Source organism: Somniosus microcephalus, chromosome 3, assembly GCF_052327205.1.
Source record: "Somniosus microcephalus isolate GS21.2 chromosome 3, FLI_Smic_1.0, whole genome shotgun sequence".
Lineage (NCBI taxonomy): Eukaryota > Metazoa > Chordata > Chondrichthyes > Squaliformes > Somniosidae > Somniosus > Somniosus microcephalus.
Window position 1 is genome coordinate 160760547 of NC_140989.1, and position 17186 is coordinate 160777732.

The 17186-nt window shown below is 45.1% G+C and overlaps 1 protein-coding gene across 12 annotated transcripts in view; it reads left to right on the plus strand.

Moving 5' to 3' along the window:
* Window positions 1–17186, plus strand: part of syne1b (spectrin repeat containing, nuclear envelope 1b) — an 834787-nt gene that overhangs the window by 240223 nt on the left and 577378 nt on the right. For all 12 annotated transcript variants that reach the window (XM_085981815.1, XM_085981811.1, XM_085981814.1 and 9 more), the window contains 6 exons: window positions 504–657; window positions 8998–9623; window positions 12088–12267; window positions 13330–13480; window positions 15285–15443; window positions 15917–16099. In XM_085981815.1, the coding sequence (XP_085837941.1) occupies window positions 504–657; window positions 8998–9623; window positions 12088–12267; window positions 13330–13480; window positions 15285–15443; window positions 15917–16099 (1453 nt within the window). The remainder of the gene's footprint in view (window positions 1–503; window positions 658–8997; window positions 9624–12087; window positions 12268–13329; window positions 13481–15284; window positions 15444–15916; window positions 16100–17186) is intronic.

Below are 17186 nucleotides of genomic sequence, written 5' to 3' on the forward strand. Positions count from 1 at the left end.
CTGTCTGCCAACCGGTTTTCTATCCAAGTCAGTACCTTACCCCCAATCCCATGTGCTTTAACTTTGCACGCTAATCTCTTATGCGGGACTGCATGAAATTACTGTTTCTGCATCATTAATTTTTCAGCTGACCTTCAGAGGTCACGTTTTTATTCTAAGGCTGATACTAACTTAACCCCATCATATTGGCAGTGTAGTAGTGTAATGGTTATGTTACTGAACTAGTAATTCAGAGGCCTGGACTAGTTATCTAGTAAGAACGTGATTCAAATCTCACCATGGCAGTTTGAGAACATTAGTAAAAGTGACCATGAAACTATCGGATTGTCGTAAAAACCCAACTGGTTCACTGATGTCCTTTAGGGAAGGAAATCTGCCATCCTTACCCGGTCTGGCCGATACGTGACTTCACTTCCACACCAATGTGGCTCACTAAACAAACAGGGGAGCAGAAATATTCCAACCCTGAGTACTAATTATGTAATACTGCTTTTGTTCCACAGGATTCGTTTCTTTGAGGAGGCAAATGAAAAGCACCAGCAGTTTGATGAATGTTTGTTAAGATTTTCTTTCTGGGTTGACCGCTTTCTAAGTGGCCTACTGTCAACCTCCGAGATCAGTTCTACAGATCTGCAGCCTGCTTTGAATCACATAAAGGTAAAACTCCGCAGGTCCCTATTTTAAAAAAACAAATGAGGTGAAATGGGTCTTAGTGCAAAGTGGGCGATTGTGAATTGGCAGCCCGATTTACCCCTGCCCCATTTTCTTTTCCATCAATGGAAATAGTATTTTTCCCCTACTATCTTATCTAAGCCCCTCATAATTTTGAACTTCTCTATCAGGTCTAGTAATTAGTTAAGTAACATAATTAGAAAACAAAAGCAAAATACTGTGGATACTGGAAATCTGAAATAAAAACAGAAAATGCTGGAAATACTCAGCAGGTCAGGCAGCATCTGTGGAGAGAGAAACAGAGTTAACGTTTCAGGTCGATGACCTTTAATCAGAATCAGTTGACCTGAAATGTTAACTCTTTTTCTCTCTCTTGTAGGTTATGGTACTTCAAGTGCATATCCCAAGTACTTTTTAAATGTGATGAGGGTTTCTGCCTCTACCACCCTTTCAGACAGTGAGTTTCAGACCCCCACCACCCTCTGGGCAAAAAAATTCTCCTCAACTCCCCTCTAATCCTTCTACCAATTACTTTAAATTGGTGCCCCCTGGTTATTGACCTCTCTGTTAAGGGAAATAGGTCCTTCCTATCCACTCTATCTAGGCCCCTCATAATTTTATACACCTCAATTAAATCTACCCTCAGCCTCCTCTGTTCCAAAGAAAACAACCCCGGCCTATCCAATCTTTCCTCATAGCTAAATTTCTCCAGTCCTGGCAACATCCTCATAAATCTCCTCTGTAACCTCTCTAGTGCAATCACATCTTCCCTGTAATGTGGTGACCAGAACTGTATTCAGTACTCTAGCTGAGGTCTAACTAGTGTTTTATACAGTTCAAGCATAACCTCCCTGCTCTCATATTCGATGCCTCAGTTAATAAAGGAAAGTACCCCTTCTTAACCACTAATCTACCTTCAGGGATCGGTGGACATGCACTCCAAAGTCCCTCTGTTCCTCTACACTTCCCAGTATCCTACCATTTATTGTGTATTCCCTTGCCTTGTTAGCCCTCCCCAAATGCATTACCTCACATTTCTCCGGATTGAATTCCATTTGCCACTTTTCTGCCCACCTGACCAGTCCATTGATATCTTCCTGCAGTCTACAATTTTCTTCCTCACTATCAACCACACGGCCAATTTTTGTATCAACTGCAAACTTCTTAATCATACCCCCTACATTGAAGTCTAAGTCATTGATATATACCACAAAAAGCAAGGGACCGAGTACTGAGCCCTGCGGAACCCCACTGGAAACAGCCTTCCAGTCACAAAAACACCCGTCGACCATTACACTTTGCTTACTGCCACTGAGCCAATTTTGGATTCAACTTGCCACTTTCCCTTGGATCCATGGGCTTCTACTTTTCTGACCAATCTGCCATGTGGGACCTCTCAGATGGATGTAAACGATCCCATGGCACTATTTCGAAGTAGACCAGGAGAATTCTCCCTGGTTTCCTGAGCAATATTTATCCCTCAACCAACACTTAAAAACAGATGGTCTGGCCATTATCAGATTGCTGTTTGTGGGATCTTGCTGTGTGCAAATTGGCTGCCGTGTTTCCTACATTACAACAGTGACTCCACTTCAAAAGTACTTCTTTGGCTGAGAAACGCCTTGGGTGGTCCTGAGGTTGTGGAATGTTGCTGCATCACCTGCTAGTTCTTTTTTTTTCTTATTTCCCACTGAAAATAACACCTGATGACCTATCACCCGACTGGTAGGAGAACATACATTAGCTATTCTACCTTTGGTGCCAATGACGGGGCGAAATTAAGACATCCTCTATTCTCCCTTCCCCACCTCAGCACGTACAACTTTCAAGCCTGAAACTAACGTTTACAAAAAATTGAAACCCACATGAGTTGTAATAAGTAAGACAATGCTGGCCAGATCCTTGTGAGACTGTTTCTAATTCACTTGCCAGTTCATTGCTGAGTAAGCTTGCCTACTGTAGTGTATGTACCCGTCTACCTTTAAGGAAACTATTGTATGTAACCGTTCACCTTTAAGAGAACTACTTTAGGTGTGGCACTACTTGTTTGGCTTCTGTATACTGTAATACCGACAGTGACCACACCAGTATATAAGTGTTGTGGCAGGATTGCTGGGGCAGATTCGCCCTGACCTTCGAATAGTAAAGACCTGTTTGTTTGTTATTCCTGAAGTCTGTGTCGTTATTAACCGTACAACCCACAGACTTTACAGTGGCGACGAGTCCGATCGTACCCTGCGGCAAGACTACCAAAGCAACTAAAGAGCGTCGAAGAGAGGCAACAGCCCTCGTCGTTATGCTGGGAGAAAACACAAGGCTGCAGCAATAGAAAGGAAGAAGACTTAGCAACAAAAGCTTCCAGCAGCAACAGGCACTGACTATCCTTCTACCACGGTGCGGAGTGAGCCGATCAGCAGGAAACAAGGCGGCCGCGGAGACTGTGAGTAGGGGAAAGTGTAACGAAATCCGGAGGATAAGGGCTGTGCACTCGACCACGGTCGAGGGGGAGCAGAGCTGGTCAGGAAGTCGGGTCCAACGGCGTCGTGAGATAGCCGGACCGCGATCGGCGGGAAAAGCCGGGCAGCGACCGAAGCCACGAAGCGCTGAGACCGGGAGCAGGCGCGGGAAGAGAGAAACTCAGCCGCAGCCAGGGAGGGAAGCACCGGACTGCATGAGGGCTGGGAGGCGAACGGGAGCCGAGCGTGTGGGAGAGGCAGAGCCGACCAAAGGAGGCTGCGCGAGAGCCAGTCCAGCGGCTGAACTGTTCTCCACCAACGGGGTACCCAGCGCCGGTAGAGCCGAACGTGTGGGAGAGAGACGGAGCTGAGCAAGGGGAGAGGGACTGCGTGAGAGCCAGTCCAGCGGCTGAACTGTTCTCCGCCAATGGGGTACCCAGCGCCGGTAGAGCCGAACGTGTGGGAGAGAGAGACAGAGCCGAGCAAGGGGAGAGAGACTGCGCGAGAGCCAGTCCAGCGGCTGAACTGTTATCCGTGAACGGGGTGTACCCAGCGCCGGTAGAGCCGTGCGAGCGGGAGAGAGAGACAGAGCCGAGCAAGGGGAGAGAGACTGCGCGAGAGCCAGTCCAGCGGCTGAACTGTTATCCGTGAACGGGGTGTACCCAGCGCCGGTAGAGCCGTGCGAGCGGGAGAGAAAGACAGAGCCGAGTAAGGGGAGCTGTGCGGAAGCCAGCCAGCGGCTGAACCTGTCCACTGTGGGGAAAGCGTACCCCTTCCACCAGGGAAGAAACGCGGGAAGCCGCCATTAGGCGGAGAAGACGACAGAAGCGGGAAACCGCCATTGAAGTGGGCGGGGAGAGAAGGAAAGAGCGGGAAACCGCCATTTTCGCGGGAAAACCGCCATCTTAACTGCCATTGAAGTGGGCGGAGAGAGAAGGAAAGAGCGGGAAACCGCCATTTTCGCGGGAAAAACCGCCATCTTAGAAATAAACAAATAAATAAGAATACTTAAAGAAATACTTGTGCTGCTTCCAAGGAAAGAAAGATGCCTAAGCGAGGGAATATTAACGATTTTAATTCTGAGATAGAAGACTGGGCCACGTACGTGGAACGCATAGAGATTTATTGTGAAGCCAACAAAATAGAGGAAGACGACAAGGCGATAACATTGCTAAACTCGATGGGGGCAAAAACATACGGGCTCTTGAAGCATCTAATAGCACCAGATAAACCGGCGGATCAGACTTTCGAAGAGATTGTGGCTGTGCTGAAGGACCACTTGAACCCCACACCGTTGATGCTGGCTGAACGTTTCAAATTCTATGCAAGAACGCAGAGGAAAGACGAAAGTAACGCGGAATACTTGGTCGAACTGCGTAGGCTGGCGAAATACTGCCAGTTCGGAGGGAATCTGACAGAGGCACTGCGAGACAAGTTCGTATGTGGATTGTCCAAAGAAGGGACGCAAAAGCGACTACTGGAAGAGAACGACCTCACACTAGACAGGGCTGTTCTTATAGCTGCATCGCACGAAACCGCAGCGAAAGGAACGGCAGAAATGCAGCTGAAGGCGGCGGCACTCGGGGTGGACCAAATTACCTCGAATACAACAAAATGCTATCGTTGTGGGAAGACAACGCACGACCAGAATCAATGCTGGTTTAAGAACCAAGAATGTAGGAAATGTGGCAAACTGGGTCACATCGCAAAGGTATGCCGGTCAGGGAAGAAGACCAACAACCAAAGGAAGCCACCACAAGAAAAGTACAGCAAGGTACACAAGGTGGCTGAGAAGAGTTCAGACGAACAGAATTCAGACTCAGACCCAAACAACCAGGAGCTGGGTAGTCTGAGAATTCACAATGTGGGGAGGGAAGCTGATCTACAAACTATCTTGGTCATGCTAAGAATAGCTGGAGTCCAAGTAAGAATGGAGTTGGACACTGGATCAGCTCTATCAGTCATCAATCGAAGGGACTACCACCGGCTATTCTCTCACATACCCTTAAGGAATACCAAGTTCGTATTACAGACATACACGGGGCATAAAGTATACCCCATGGGGAAGATAAGAGTCAAGGTGAGAGAGAGGGGTAAAGAACACCCAAGAATGAACTTGTACGTATTACCTGAGGGAGGACCACCACTTCTAGGACGGGAGTGGATTAAGAAAATAGACATGGAATGGCACTATCTAAAAGCCATCACGAGTGAGGACTCGGTACGAGCAATCAGCTCAGATTCTGGAACGGATGACGATAAGACTAACTCAAATATGGAAGACAAGGCTGAAATGGACTTGCCGACTATGGTGGAGAAAACGAAGACAGGCATAAAGGCTTATGCTACCGAGAAGGATAAAGCTTCAGAGCAGAACTCCAGGTTGACAGAGAATTCTGAGCCTGTCCAAGTTAAGGACTTATCCACGACGGAAGCACACAGAGCCCGGACTCAAACGTATCGCAAAATACAACAACAATTAGAACAGTTGAGTTACCGTCTCGTACAAGAGATGAAAACAATGGAACAATTCTGGGACACCGAATGGGAAAACCTGGAAAGACAACAGAGGCTGCTAGCTCAAGCTGAGAGTGACCATAGGGCCATCATGGCTAAGTATCGATCACATCTCCCTGATGCTGTTCAAGAGTTAGAATATTTGCAGAACAAAACAAATGAAGAGGAATCTTCAGGCAGCCAGGATTTTATCCCAGTTCCTCTCTACGACTCCTTACAAGCAGAGTGTAAGAAGTTGAAAGAACAGTATGAACAGGCCCAGGCTACAATTCTGGAGGGGGTTAACTCGGCAACCTCCGAAAAGCTAGTTTTAGTGAAAGCATATGAGCAACTAAAGGTTGAACATGAGCAAGAAGTCCAAAGGATGCAGGAAATGTTTGAGGAGCTCCAGGCCAAGACAGACTCATCGGTAGAGATTCCATCCATCGATGAAAAATTGGAGGTGGAAGACATGGCAGAACATGGAATCCAAGAGGTTCAAGAACTCATAAAAGTACTGAAGGAAACCCAAGACAAATATGAGGCGGAAATGACCAGGGTTCAACAACTTGAAGAACATAGTCAACTGGGAATCCGGGCAGTGGAAGGAAAGGCAACTGGAAGAGAAACAGAGACTGGAAGAATGGCCCCTGAACTGGAGCTAGAGAGCATCAAGGCGCAACTTCTTCGAGCGCTTAAAACCCAAGCACCAGAGGGAAAGGTGGATGAAATAGAGAAGAAGCTGATCCACAGTGTCCCCGGGGAAGAGTTAACGACCAGCCAACTCCTTCACAGGCGGAGTGACAAGACTCCACAAGGGGAACACGAGCTTCAGGCTTCAAAGGGAAGGAATTCGGAGCTTCCAAAAGGGATGGAGATAGCTGAGGTGGCAACACAGCTTTTACAAGGATGCCAAAAGGACGCTGAATTACGTCAAATTGAACAGAAGAATGGGGAAACAGCTACTCCAGTAGAAGGAGTAAATAGCCGGATAACGCAATCCCCGATGGAAGGGAAGGTATTGAACTCACAAATGAGGACAGTAGTGAAGGAATGGCAGACAACCCAGGAAGAGCGTGATGAATATGAATGTATGAGGAAGTCTTTTCAAAAAAGATGTCTAGGGAAGGAACCACAGTCGGCTAACGTCCAGATGGGTAAGGAGGAAGTAGAAGGCCCTCTCGCTGGCCTAACTCAGGACGACCCCGAATATTACCATGACCTGTTGAGTGACACTGAATATTACGAGGATCTGGTCTGCCCAGTTTGTGAGGAAAACTCCCAAAGTGCTGAAATCAGGATGAAACACTTAAGGTCTAAGGAACATAGAGAGTTGGTGGCGCTACAGCTGGCAGCCGAGAAAGGAGCCCCGAGAGTCTCAAAAAGGCAGAAAAGAAAAAGAAGAGGCAGAAGACAATAACTATCTAAAATATTATCACTTCTACCAGCTCAGGAGGGGACCTACGAAAGGAGCTAAATTAGTTGAAAAGTGGGAAATTATCAAGACAGCCAGTTGGTTATAAAAGTCGGCACTGCCGGTTCAACAGGACGAAAGTTCAAGCTGTTACGTCAAGGAAAAGGCTATGGAGGAGTCACACTATCCATGTGAACCGGCTACACCAAAGAGATGTTGTTCGGACCAAGTCAAGATCGGAGACTGAATCTGTGAACTGTTCCCGCAGAGACTGACTTTGTGAACTGTTTCCCACCGAGATTATACCTGTAAAGTGATTATATGAAGTTGAAGATATGTATGTTAATGGGACTCTGTAAGTAATAAGCTAAAAAGGGAGGATTGTAGTGTATGTACCCGTCTACCTTTAAGGAAACTATTGTATGTAACCGTTCACCTTTAAGAGAACTACTTTAGGTGTGGCACTACTTGTTTGGCTTCTGTATACTGTAATACCGACAGTGACCACACCAGTATATAAGTGTTGTGGCAGGATTGCTGGGGCAGATTCGCCCTGACCTTCGAATAGTAAAGACTTGTTTGTTTGTTATTCCTGAAGTCTGTGTTGTTATTAAGTGTACAACCCACAGACTTTACACCTACCACTAAATGAAATGATCTTTCACAGGCAACAAAATTTCCTAATGGAGTGTGTACTGATTGTAATACAGCAGCTCAGCACTCGAAAACCAATACTTCCGGCGTGATTGCTGCCAAGTCTGGGAACAGGTTCTGAGTTAGCGACGGATAACCTCAGTGACCGGGGGAGTTTCACTGTCACAATTATTAAGAGGTCTTTCAACTGGCAGAGAAGCAAATCAACTGAACAAAATGCAGTGGGATTGTGGAAAAAGAAAGATTTAGTCCACACTTATGTGCTTTGCAACTCAACAAAAATGTATTTTTAGTCTATGTGGTCGATTTTAACTTGGCGCGAGATTCAGGCAGGTGATTGGGGTAGGCGGGGGAGGGGGGGGAACGTGAGTGAAACGCACTCGCTGGCCTAAGTTTAGGCCTGGGCCGTTTTTACTGCCAGGCTTCATTTGAATACAATTGGTCCACTTCCACATGGAACGGGCAGGAGGAGGTCACAGAGCGACTGCCGGGAGCTCGCCTGCTTGCAGGTAAGTGGTGGGGAGGGGATTTCAGGAGGGAAAGGGTGGGAGTCCAGAGCAGGGCAGGCTGATACTTTCCAAGTGGGGCCCAGAATAACACTCCTAATCTTCCAGGCTTGTATTCCTCGAGTATAGAAGAATAAGGGGTGTTTAAGATGATTAGAGGGTTTGATAGGGTAGATAAAGAGAAACTATTCCCTCTGGTGGGGGAATCCAGAACAAAGGGGGCATAACCTTAAAATTAGAGCTAGGCCTTTCAGGGGTGATGTCAGGAAGCACTTCTTCACACAAAGGGTAGTGGAAATCTGGAAAACTCTCCCCCAAAAAGCTGTTGAGGCTGGGTCAATTGAAATGTCAAAACTGCAATTGATAGATTTTTGTTAGGGTTACAGAACCAAGGTGGGAAGATACAATTAAGATACAAATCAGCCAAGATCTAATTGAATGGCAGAACAGACTTGGGGGGCTGAACGGTTTCTCCTATCAAATCCTTTAATCATCTTAAGCACCTCAATTAGATTGCCTCTTAATCTTTCAAATGCAAGGGAATACAAGCCTAGTCTGTGCAACCTGTCCTCATAATTTAACCCATTTTAGCCCCGGTATCATTCTGGTGAATCTGTGCTGCACCCCCTCCAAGGCCAATCTATCCTTCCTGAGGTGCGGTGCCCAGAACTGGACGCAGTTACTCCAGATGAGGTCTAACCAGAGTTCTGTACAGTTGTAGCATAACTTCCACCCCTTTGTATTCCAGCCCTCTTGAGTTAACCCTTTGTAACTCTTGTCCCATTATCTCGATGTGCAGGACCAGGCAGGAGCCGTTGAGCAGCAGTGTGCTGAGCAGCAAAGCCTGAAGGACCAGGTGGACCAGTTGTGCTCCATGTGCGAACCACAGGATCAGTTTCTCCACGGCAAGACCGAGGAGTGCTTTCAACTTTTCCAGGAGGCTAATCAGGTTGTTGAGCGAAGGAAAGAGGTCCTCAAACAACTGGCATCTTTCCTGGAAACCCACAGAGTTGCAGGAAATGTGCTTCACAGGATTAGAAAGACTGTTGAGATGGCAAGTAACTGGGACAAGGTGAAGACGGAGTTGCTGGATAAGGAGCTGGGCGATGTGACACCGGACATTAAACAATTGGAATCCCAAGCTACAGCCCTTGATGCACTCATCAGTAAAGCTCAGTGCCATTTGAAGGATGTGGGTTCTGACTCAAGGACCTCCTGTAGGGCGTTGGCGGAAGGACTAGAGACACAACTAGAGTCCGCCCAGAACCTCCTGGGCACAAAACAAAGTGAGGCTGAAGCACTCAACTCCCTGTGGAAATCATTTAAAGAGCGCAAGGAACAGTTGTTGAAGACCATTGAAGACATTGAAGAAAAGGCAGACAATGAGGGTTTGAAAGAGCCTACTTTACCAGCTTTACACCTCAGGTGAATATACTCCAAGGGGGTGTGTTGGGTACAGTACTGGACACAAATGGTCAGACATAATTTTTAAATGAATTTCTAGAATAATGCTGTTTTCAGCAGTTAGAAACAACGAAGTTCACACTATTTTCCTTTAACCCCAATAAATATTGGAGAGAAAAAAGTTTAGACTTGGAATCATCTTTGATCTACTTTTAACTCATTCTGCCCTCAGCCATTCTTTGGACCCTATTTTGAAAGTCCTCTGACATGAATAGTTTAATTCACCAGTCTACGCCAACCCAAAAGAGGGTATTGTAGCTCTGTGCCATAATTCTGGTACGAACAATGAGCTCTTTGACTCGACCTGAAGTAAAGTAACAATGGAGTTCAGCTATTGTACAAAACTGAATAAACCTCCAAAATCAAGCAATACAATTCCATTCAACAAGCTGCCAAATTGATTTTTTTAAAGGTCTGTTGAGTCATTGAATCAAACACCTCATTGTAGCTTCCTTGAAGGAATGATTTCAATTCAAGCTTTGTGCAGGAATACTGAACAGACCTTACCTACTGCTGCTATATAACTCAGATCAAGTGAATGGTGTCATATTCTGCCTTTGATTCTAAAAGTGCTGACAGACTTCCAGGACCATAGCTTCTAATTATTTTAATGTGTTTTATTGCTAACTGGTTTATTCTGGATTAAAGAAAGAAAGCACTTGCATTTATACAGCACCTTTCACAACCTCAGGATGTCACAAAGTGCTTCACAGCCAATGAGGTTGAGGGTTTGAGCCCCATTCCAGAGACTTGAGCACAAAAATCTAGGCTGACAGTGCAGTGCTGAGGGAGTGCTGCACTGTCAGAGGTGCCGTCTTTCAGAAGAGACATTAAACCGAAGCCCCGTCTGCCCTCTCAGGGTAAAAGATCCCTTGGCACTATTTGAAGAAGAGCAGGTGAATGTCCTGGTGTCCTGGTCAATATTATCCCTGAACCAAAAACAGATTATCTGGCAATTCATCTGATTTTCTGTTTCTGTGACTTTGCTGTGAGCAAATTGGCTGTTGCATTTGCCTACAAAACATAGTGACTGCACTTCAAAAAAGTAATTCACAATGTGAAGCACTTTGAGACACCCTGAAGATGTGATAGGGTACTGTATAAATGCAATCCCTTCCTTTAGCAAACTTTAAAATCTCACTGATTATTCCAGTTACAAGTAACAGCATGGTCAGGAACCAGCTCTGAAGATCTTTCCAGATCCAAACTGAGATTTTCCTGAATTTATTAGCATGGTGTTGTGTTTGGTCAGTTCAGATGTGAGCAGTTTCAGGTGTATGGGTTGGTAATTGGATGGGAGGTAGGAGACATAGTGTAGGGGTAAAAGGAATGTACTTTGATTGGTGAGATGTGACAGTGGTGTCCCCCAGGGATCTGTACCGGGGCCTCAGCTTTTCAATATATATATTAATGACTTGGATGAAGGAATAGGGAGTTGTATATCCACGTTTGCAAATGACAATATGTTAGGAGGCACAGTGAGTTGTATAGATGGGAGCAGAAGTTGCAAAGGGACATGAACAGACTAAGTGAGTGGACAAAACTATGGCAGATGGAGTTCAATGTGGGGAAATGTGAGGTCATCCACTTTGAACCCAAGCAAAACAAAATCGGAATATTTTCTTAATAGTGAGAGACTAGGAGCTGTGGAGGATTTGGGTGTCCGTGTACACAAATCACTAAAAGCTAGTGCACTGATAGAAAAAGTAATCAAAAAGGCTAATGGAATGTTGGCCATTATCTCTGTGGTGCTGGAATACAAAAGGAAGTTATGTTTCAGCTCTATAGAGCCTTGGTTAGACCCCATTTAGATTACTGCATTCAGTTTTGGGCACCACACTTCAGGAAGGATATATTGTCCTTGGAGGGGGTGCAGAATGATACCGGGGCTAAAGGGGTTAAATTATGAGGACAGCTTGCATAGACTAGGCTTGTATTTCCTTGAATTTAGAAGGTTAAGGGGTGATCTGATCGAGGTATTTAAAATGATTAAGGGATTCGATAGTGTAGATGCAGAGAAACTATTTCAGCTGGTGGGGGAATTCAGAACAAGGGGGCATAATCTTAACATTAGAGTTAGGCCATTCGGGATGAAATCAGGAAGCACTTTTTCCACACAAAGGGTAGTGGAAATCTGGAAATCTCTCCATAAAAATGCGGTGGATGCTGAGGGTCAACTGAAGCTTTCAAGACTGAGATCGATAGAGTTTTGTTGGGTAAGGGTATCAAGGGATATGGTACAAAGGCGGATAACTGGAGTTGGGATAGAGATCAATGCTGTGTTGGCTTCAAAAATCCAAACAGAACCTACAGTTTGATGAATCAATCTGAATTCCAAATTCAGGGAAGAGTTGAAGAATCATTTTAAACCTGGACTTTGTTGACGTGCTTGAGCTTAACCAGAGAATGTCCTTTCCTTCTGTAGGTTGAGGCAGTTTAATCAGTTTGAGGAAGTACTCAGCTCCCAGCAGCATGAGTTGCAGTGGCTGATGGACAAAGCAAAACAACTAGCTCAGAAAGATAAGTCTTTAGCTGCGGAAGCTGAGAAAGAAATTAACTTATTGGAAGTGACCTGGAATGACACCAAAAAGCTGATCAATGACATGTGAGTACGGTAAAGCTAATCAGATGAGAGACTGGATTCTTATCTCGCTGATTCATGACTAATTCTGGTTATTTTTATCTTCAGCGCAACTAAGTTAACCACGTGTGTAAAATTACAATTATTTAAATTTCACTCAGTGCGAATTAGATATTGGATGACCAAATTAGTTGCACATGGCTTAATTGTGTGTGGGCCTTTGTTTATTTATATTTCTTTTGACTCTGACACAAATTTATATTTTCTTTATTCATTGTTGAGACGTGGGTGTCGCAGGTGAGGCCGGCATTTATTGCCCATCCCCAGCTGCCCTTGTACAACTGAATGGCTTTCTAGGTTAAGAGTCAACTGCGTTGGTGTGGTGACTGGAGACACATATAGGCCAGATTGGGTAAGGACGGTGGGTTCCCTTCCCTAAAGGATTTGAGTGAACCAGATGGGTTTTTACTACAATCCAACAGCTTTATGTTCACTTTTACTGATGCCAGCTTTTCATTTTCAGATTTTTAAACTGAATTCAAATTCTCAAACTGTCCTGGTGGGATGTAAACTCACGTTCTCTGGATTACTCGTCCTGGCCTCTGGATTACTAGTCCAGCAATATAACCATTACACTCTTATTAGACTGTGTTTAATGTCTGCAGTCTGTGTAATCATAAAGATTTTTTTAGAATATTAGTAAGCAGCCTCCACAGCACCACCTGGTGGCCATAGCTTGCAACTACATTTGTGACAGTTGACATAGCAAAATTGAATGGGAACTGGTTACAGCAATGGCAAGTAATGTTTATGGACAGGAAGAGCGTGCCCTACACTATGAGAGAGAATTTCTACGGGGGTGTGTCTACCAATCTCCTGGTGGGACATTGGCAAAACTGTCTGCCCTGTTTCTCTGTGGTTTCCGCCAAAGTTACTGCAGGAGAGCGGGAGAATGCCCCGTGGAAATTCTGCCCCAAGACAAATTCTAGATTCTATTAAATGACTTTCTGTGGAATGTGCGAATGACGTGCATTCAGTCTCCCCCCCAGCCACACATCACACTGATTTACCGTTTCTTCGTTACAGTCAGAATCAGGGCTGCTTCCTGGTTGCCCTCATGAGGGACTATCAGAGCTCCAAGTCCACGCTTCTCAAAGTGGTTGAAAATTCCGAGGCTGTAGCTGTGATCAAATCAAGTCTATTGGATCAAGAAGACTTAAGGAGAACACTATCCAGGGTACGTGCTGTGCTACCCTGTAAATCATCAATCTCTGCATGTAGAAGCCCTGCAGAGTTGGAACATATTTTAACAGAATCATAATACTACACAGTTACAAAGTTCAAATAATGATTTGCGGATTTTCCCTCATTCGTTGCTTTCCCATCCATTAGCATCTTTAGCTGATTTGCCAAGACTACAGCAATCTCCGTGTATGCTATGCGTTGGAAGACACACCGTGACATACTTTTCAGGAGTGCCTCTCCTTCCTCTGGTGCGCAACCCTCAGGAATGGGCAAGCTTGCTCCCTTGGTTAATCCAGAATTGAAATATCATTCAAAACCAGCATTTGACCTCTGCTGTTCTAACTGAGGATCCAATACATTGTGTTGTAGCTGAAGCAACATGTAGAGCCTTTGCCCATCCCACCCCACACTCTGGCAGACCTCTCCCTATGTCTTGCTACCTCTCTCTTCCCTCCTTCAAAAGCCTCCATCCATCTCCCACCACTGCTTAATGCTGGGTCTTTTAATTAACCTCTGTGAAGTGTTTTGGGATGTTTCATTATTTTGAAGATGTTGTGGGGGGTAAATTTTCATCTTCACCGCATGGGCGGCAATCTGACATTATTGGGTTCTATAACGGGGAGGGGGGATGATTCGGTCCGCCAGATTATCGCCCATATAGTCAAGTCGAACTATATCAGTGTACGTTGTTGTTGTAGGTTCTTTATTCAGATGATGCATTGACTAAATGTCAACAAAATGAGCTACTTTTTAAAGGCTATAAAGTCGTGCGCACTCTGCCCGATACCATAGGTTATTTGGAATCAGCTAATCATCACCACATTCCACTGTAAAGTGTAGAAATCCAAAATATTTTACACAGCAATATATATTCTGTGAAGTTGAAAAGAAAAATGAGAACAAACATAAGGAAGGACATTGGAAAATAAATTGAAGGTGGTCTTCTAGAGAAAGAGGGATATACTGAGAAGATGGGAATAAGAGCAATCAGTAAAGGATGGGCTTCATGACCCAAATGGCTATTTCCTGTTCCTGAATTTCCACGGTTCTTTTTAGAATTGCAACATACGTTAACCATTTTCATAAGGACCACCCACTAACGTCATTCCTTCAGTTTGTTCTCATCTTTCTTTTCAACTTCACAAAATTAAAGTAGAAATATAACGTGCCGAGGTGATCTTTGAATTATTGGTTTAAGCTCGTTGCTCTTGATTGGTGGATGCGCAGAACAGCCAATCGGTTCAGCTTGGGCAATCCCTTGAGTTGTGAGGATGGTGATACTTAATAAACACTGGCTTGTGTTGACCATCTGAGAGTGAAGCTTTGATTCAGCTTGTAGTGATGGATAATGATGTGGACATTTCAACATGTCGCAACACAAACACAAGGGACACTGACTGCATTTAACGCCTTACAAAGTTCTGCGTTTGTAAGGTTTTTCTTTTAGCATTCGGTGGTGCATTTACCTGGGGAACAAATTTTATAATGCTCAACTCCACCATCATGGGTCAGTTTAGGTCATTAGAAATAATCCTGTGACGTGTTGCCAAAAATTGCTCATAGGCTGACGCCCTTGAATTTCCTCGGAGTTTTCCCATTCTCCTGCTGTAACTTTGGCGTGAGATCGGTGCAAACCCCTGGAGAAAGGTCCACTTCAGCCAGTTGCTCCGTTTCTGCGGGTGTTCCACCGATCTACCGACAGAGAACCCCCGCAGAAGGTCCAGATGGACATCTTTAACGACAGGAATCAAATGTTCGGTAAAGTCTATCTCTGATTCTTTCTGTCTGTTGACCAGCATGAAGTGGTGAAGTCCGAGTTAAACGGGAGCCAGGAGCAGCTGGATGGATTCACCTCGAAAGGCAAACAACTGCTGGCCGAACTGAAGAAGATTCCTGGCTGTGACCCAGTGCCACTGAAACAGGATCTGGACAATGTCTTGGACCAGTGGCTAGATGTAAGGATGATCCATAGTTGTGTTATTCTGAGTGACTTCTGTGCTCTTGTTGAATGGAAAAAGAAACCTTTGTTGCCATCTATTTCCCGCCTGCACCCTCATTCACATGATTGTCCATGCACAGGGGTTGTAGCTGGTATTGGATGTCTTGAACCCAAAGCTTCTTCCTATCAGTATTACCAGTTGATTCTGTTCAGGGGCAAAGGAAAGGGTCCTGAAATAACACTGTAAGATACAAGTGTACGGGACACTCGTCATGCTTGTCCAAAATTCTCTGAACTGTCAGAAAACTCCATTTTGTTCGACCTTATCATTTACATAATCTTTGGCCGACATTCTCATATTTAGACACTCCCAACTGTTCTGTAATAATTAGATCGTACATACAAGAGACTGATTGAGCTATAAGATTTTGTCGTATTTAGAGTGGTCACGTTTATTAATAGCCGACAATGTACTTTCTTCCCTAACAGGTATCTGAGCGACTGGATGACAACATTGAAAGGCTAAGTGTGAGCCTCGCACTTTGGGAGGATGTGCTCAACATCAGCGATCAGATCGACACATGGTCCAAAAGTTCTATCTCTGAACTGAATGAAATGATCAGCAACTTGAATGACAGCCAGAGAACAGAAGTGAGACTGCTGGAGTTCCAGGTAGATCACAAGAGGTTACTTCTGGTAGTGCGATGAAGTACTACTTTAATGTCCTGGGTTAACACATTAAATTCTCATTGTTGTCCATTGGTCAGTTTGCCAGGAAGTCAGTGATCAAATCTGGTGGATAAAGAGGCATTCTTAAACCGAGAAGTTAAATTGGGAATTCCTGCTGGCAAATGTGCTTAGGGTGGGAATAGTGCATGTGGGAGCTGGAAGATTGGGAATTGGTCAATTGGCTCACTTGCTTCATTAGCATGTTGTTTGTTCAGTGCACGGAACAAGAGTCACAGACCCCACAATAAATACTTAGCTGTGGGATCCTCTTCGGTTGGACCGCCAGCTGATACTGGATGCAGTGTGCACGGCGCACGCTGTCCTAAAATGGTAATTGGGGTTTTACATACATCGTAAGGCCCTGGTTCACATATTAAAAGGGCTCGGCTGGCGTTATGCCCTTTCGGAGGTGGCGAGAGTCGGCGCTCCAGCGTAAACGAGTCACAACGCCATCTTCGGGCCATTAAATGCCCCAAGTTAAAATCCAACCCCTGGAAATGCCATGATCAAAGAAACAAGCCAAGCCTGCATCCTGCGCAGAATATCACCCTGTGCACACAGCACCCTGCTTTACAATGCCCAACCCAACTTCTTCCCTCCTCCATATCGTCTGTGCCATCAAAGACCACCAGGCTATAAACTCAGCTCCTCCAGAACTGTGGGTACCACCAAGCTCCCAATACATAGACACAAGTGACACCTGGACTGCCTAGCGTAGATTGTATGAACTTGCACTTTTGGTGCATAGCTTCGTGTCATGGAAGTTCGGGCATGGAGCTGAACTGAGTCTGTAGGATTTTCTGCCCTTTCCTAGTTCACCAGCCCTAGGTGCTAGAGATGTTTTAGAATTACACACAATTTTACAACACAGAAACTGGACATTCGGCCCAACTGGTCTGTGCCGGTGTTTATGCCTCCTCCCACCCTACTTCATCTCATCCTATCAGTATATCCTTCTATTCCTTTCTCTCTCATGTGTTTATCTAGCTTCCCCTTAAAGGCATCTATACTATTCGCCTCAACCACTCCT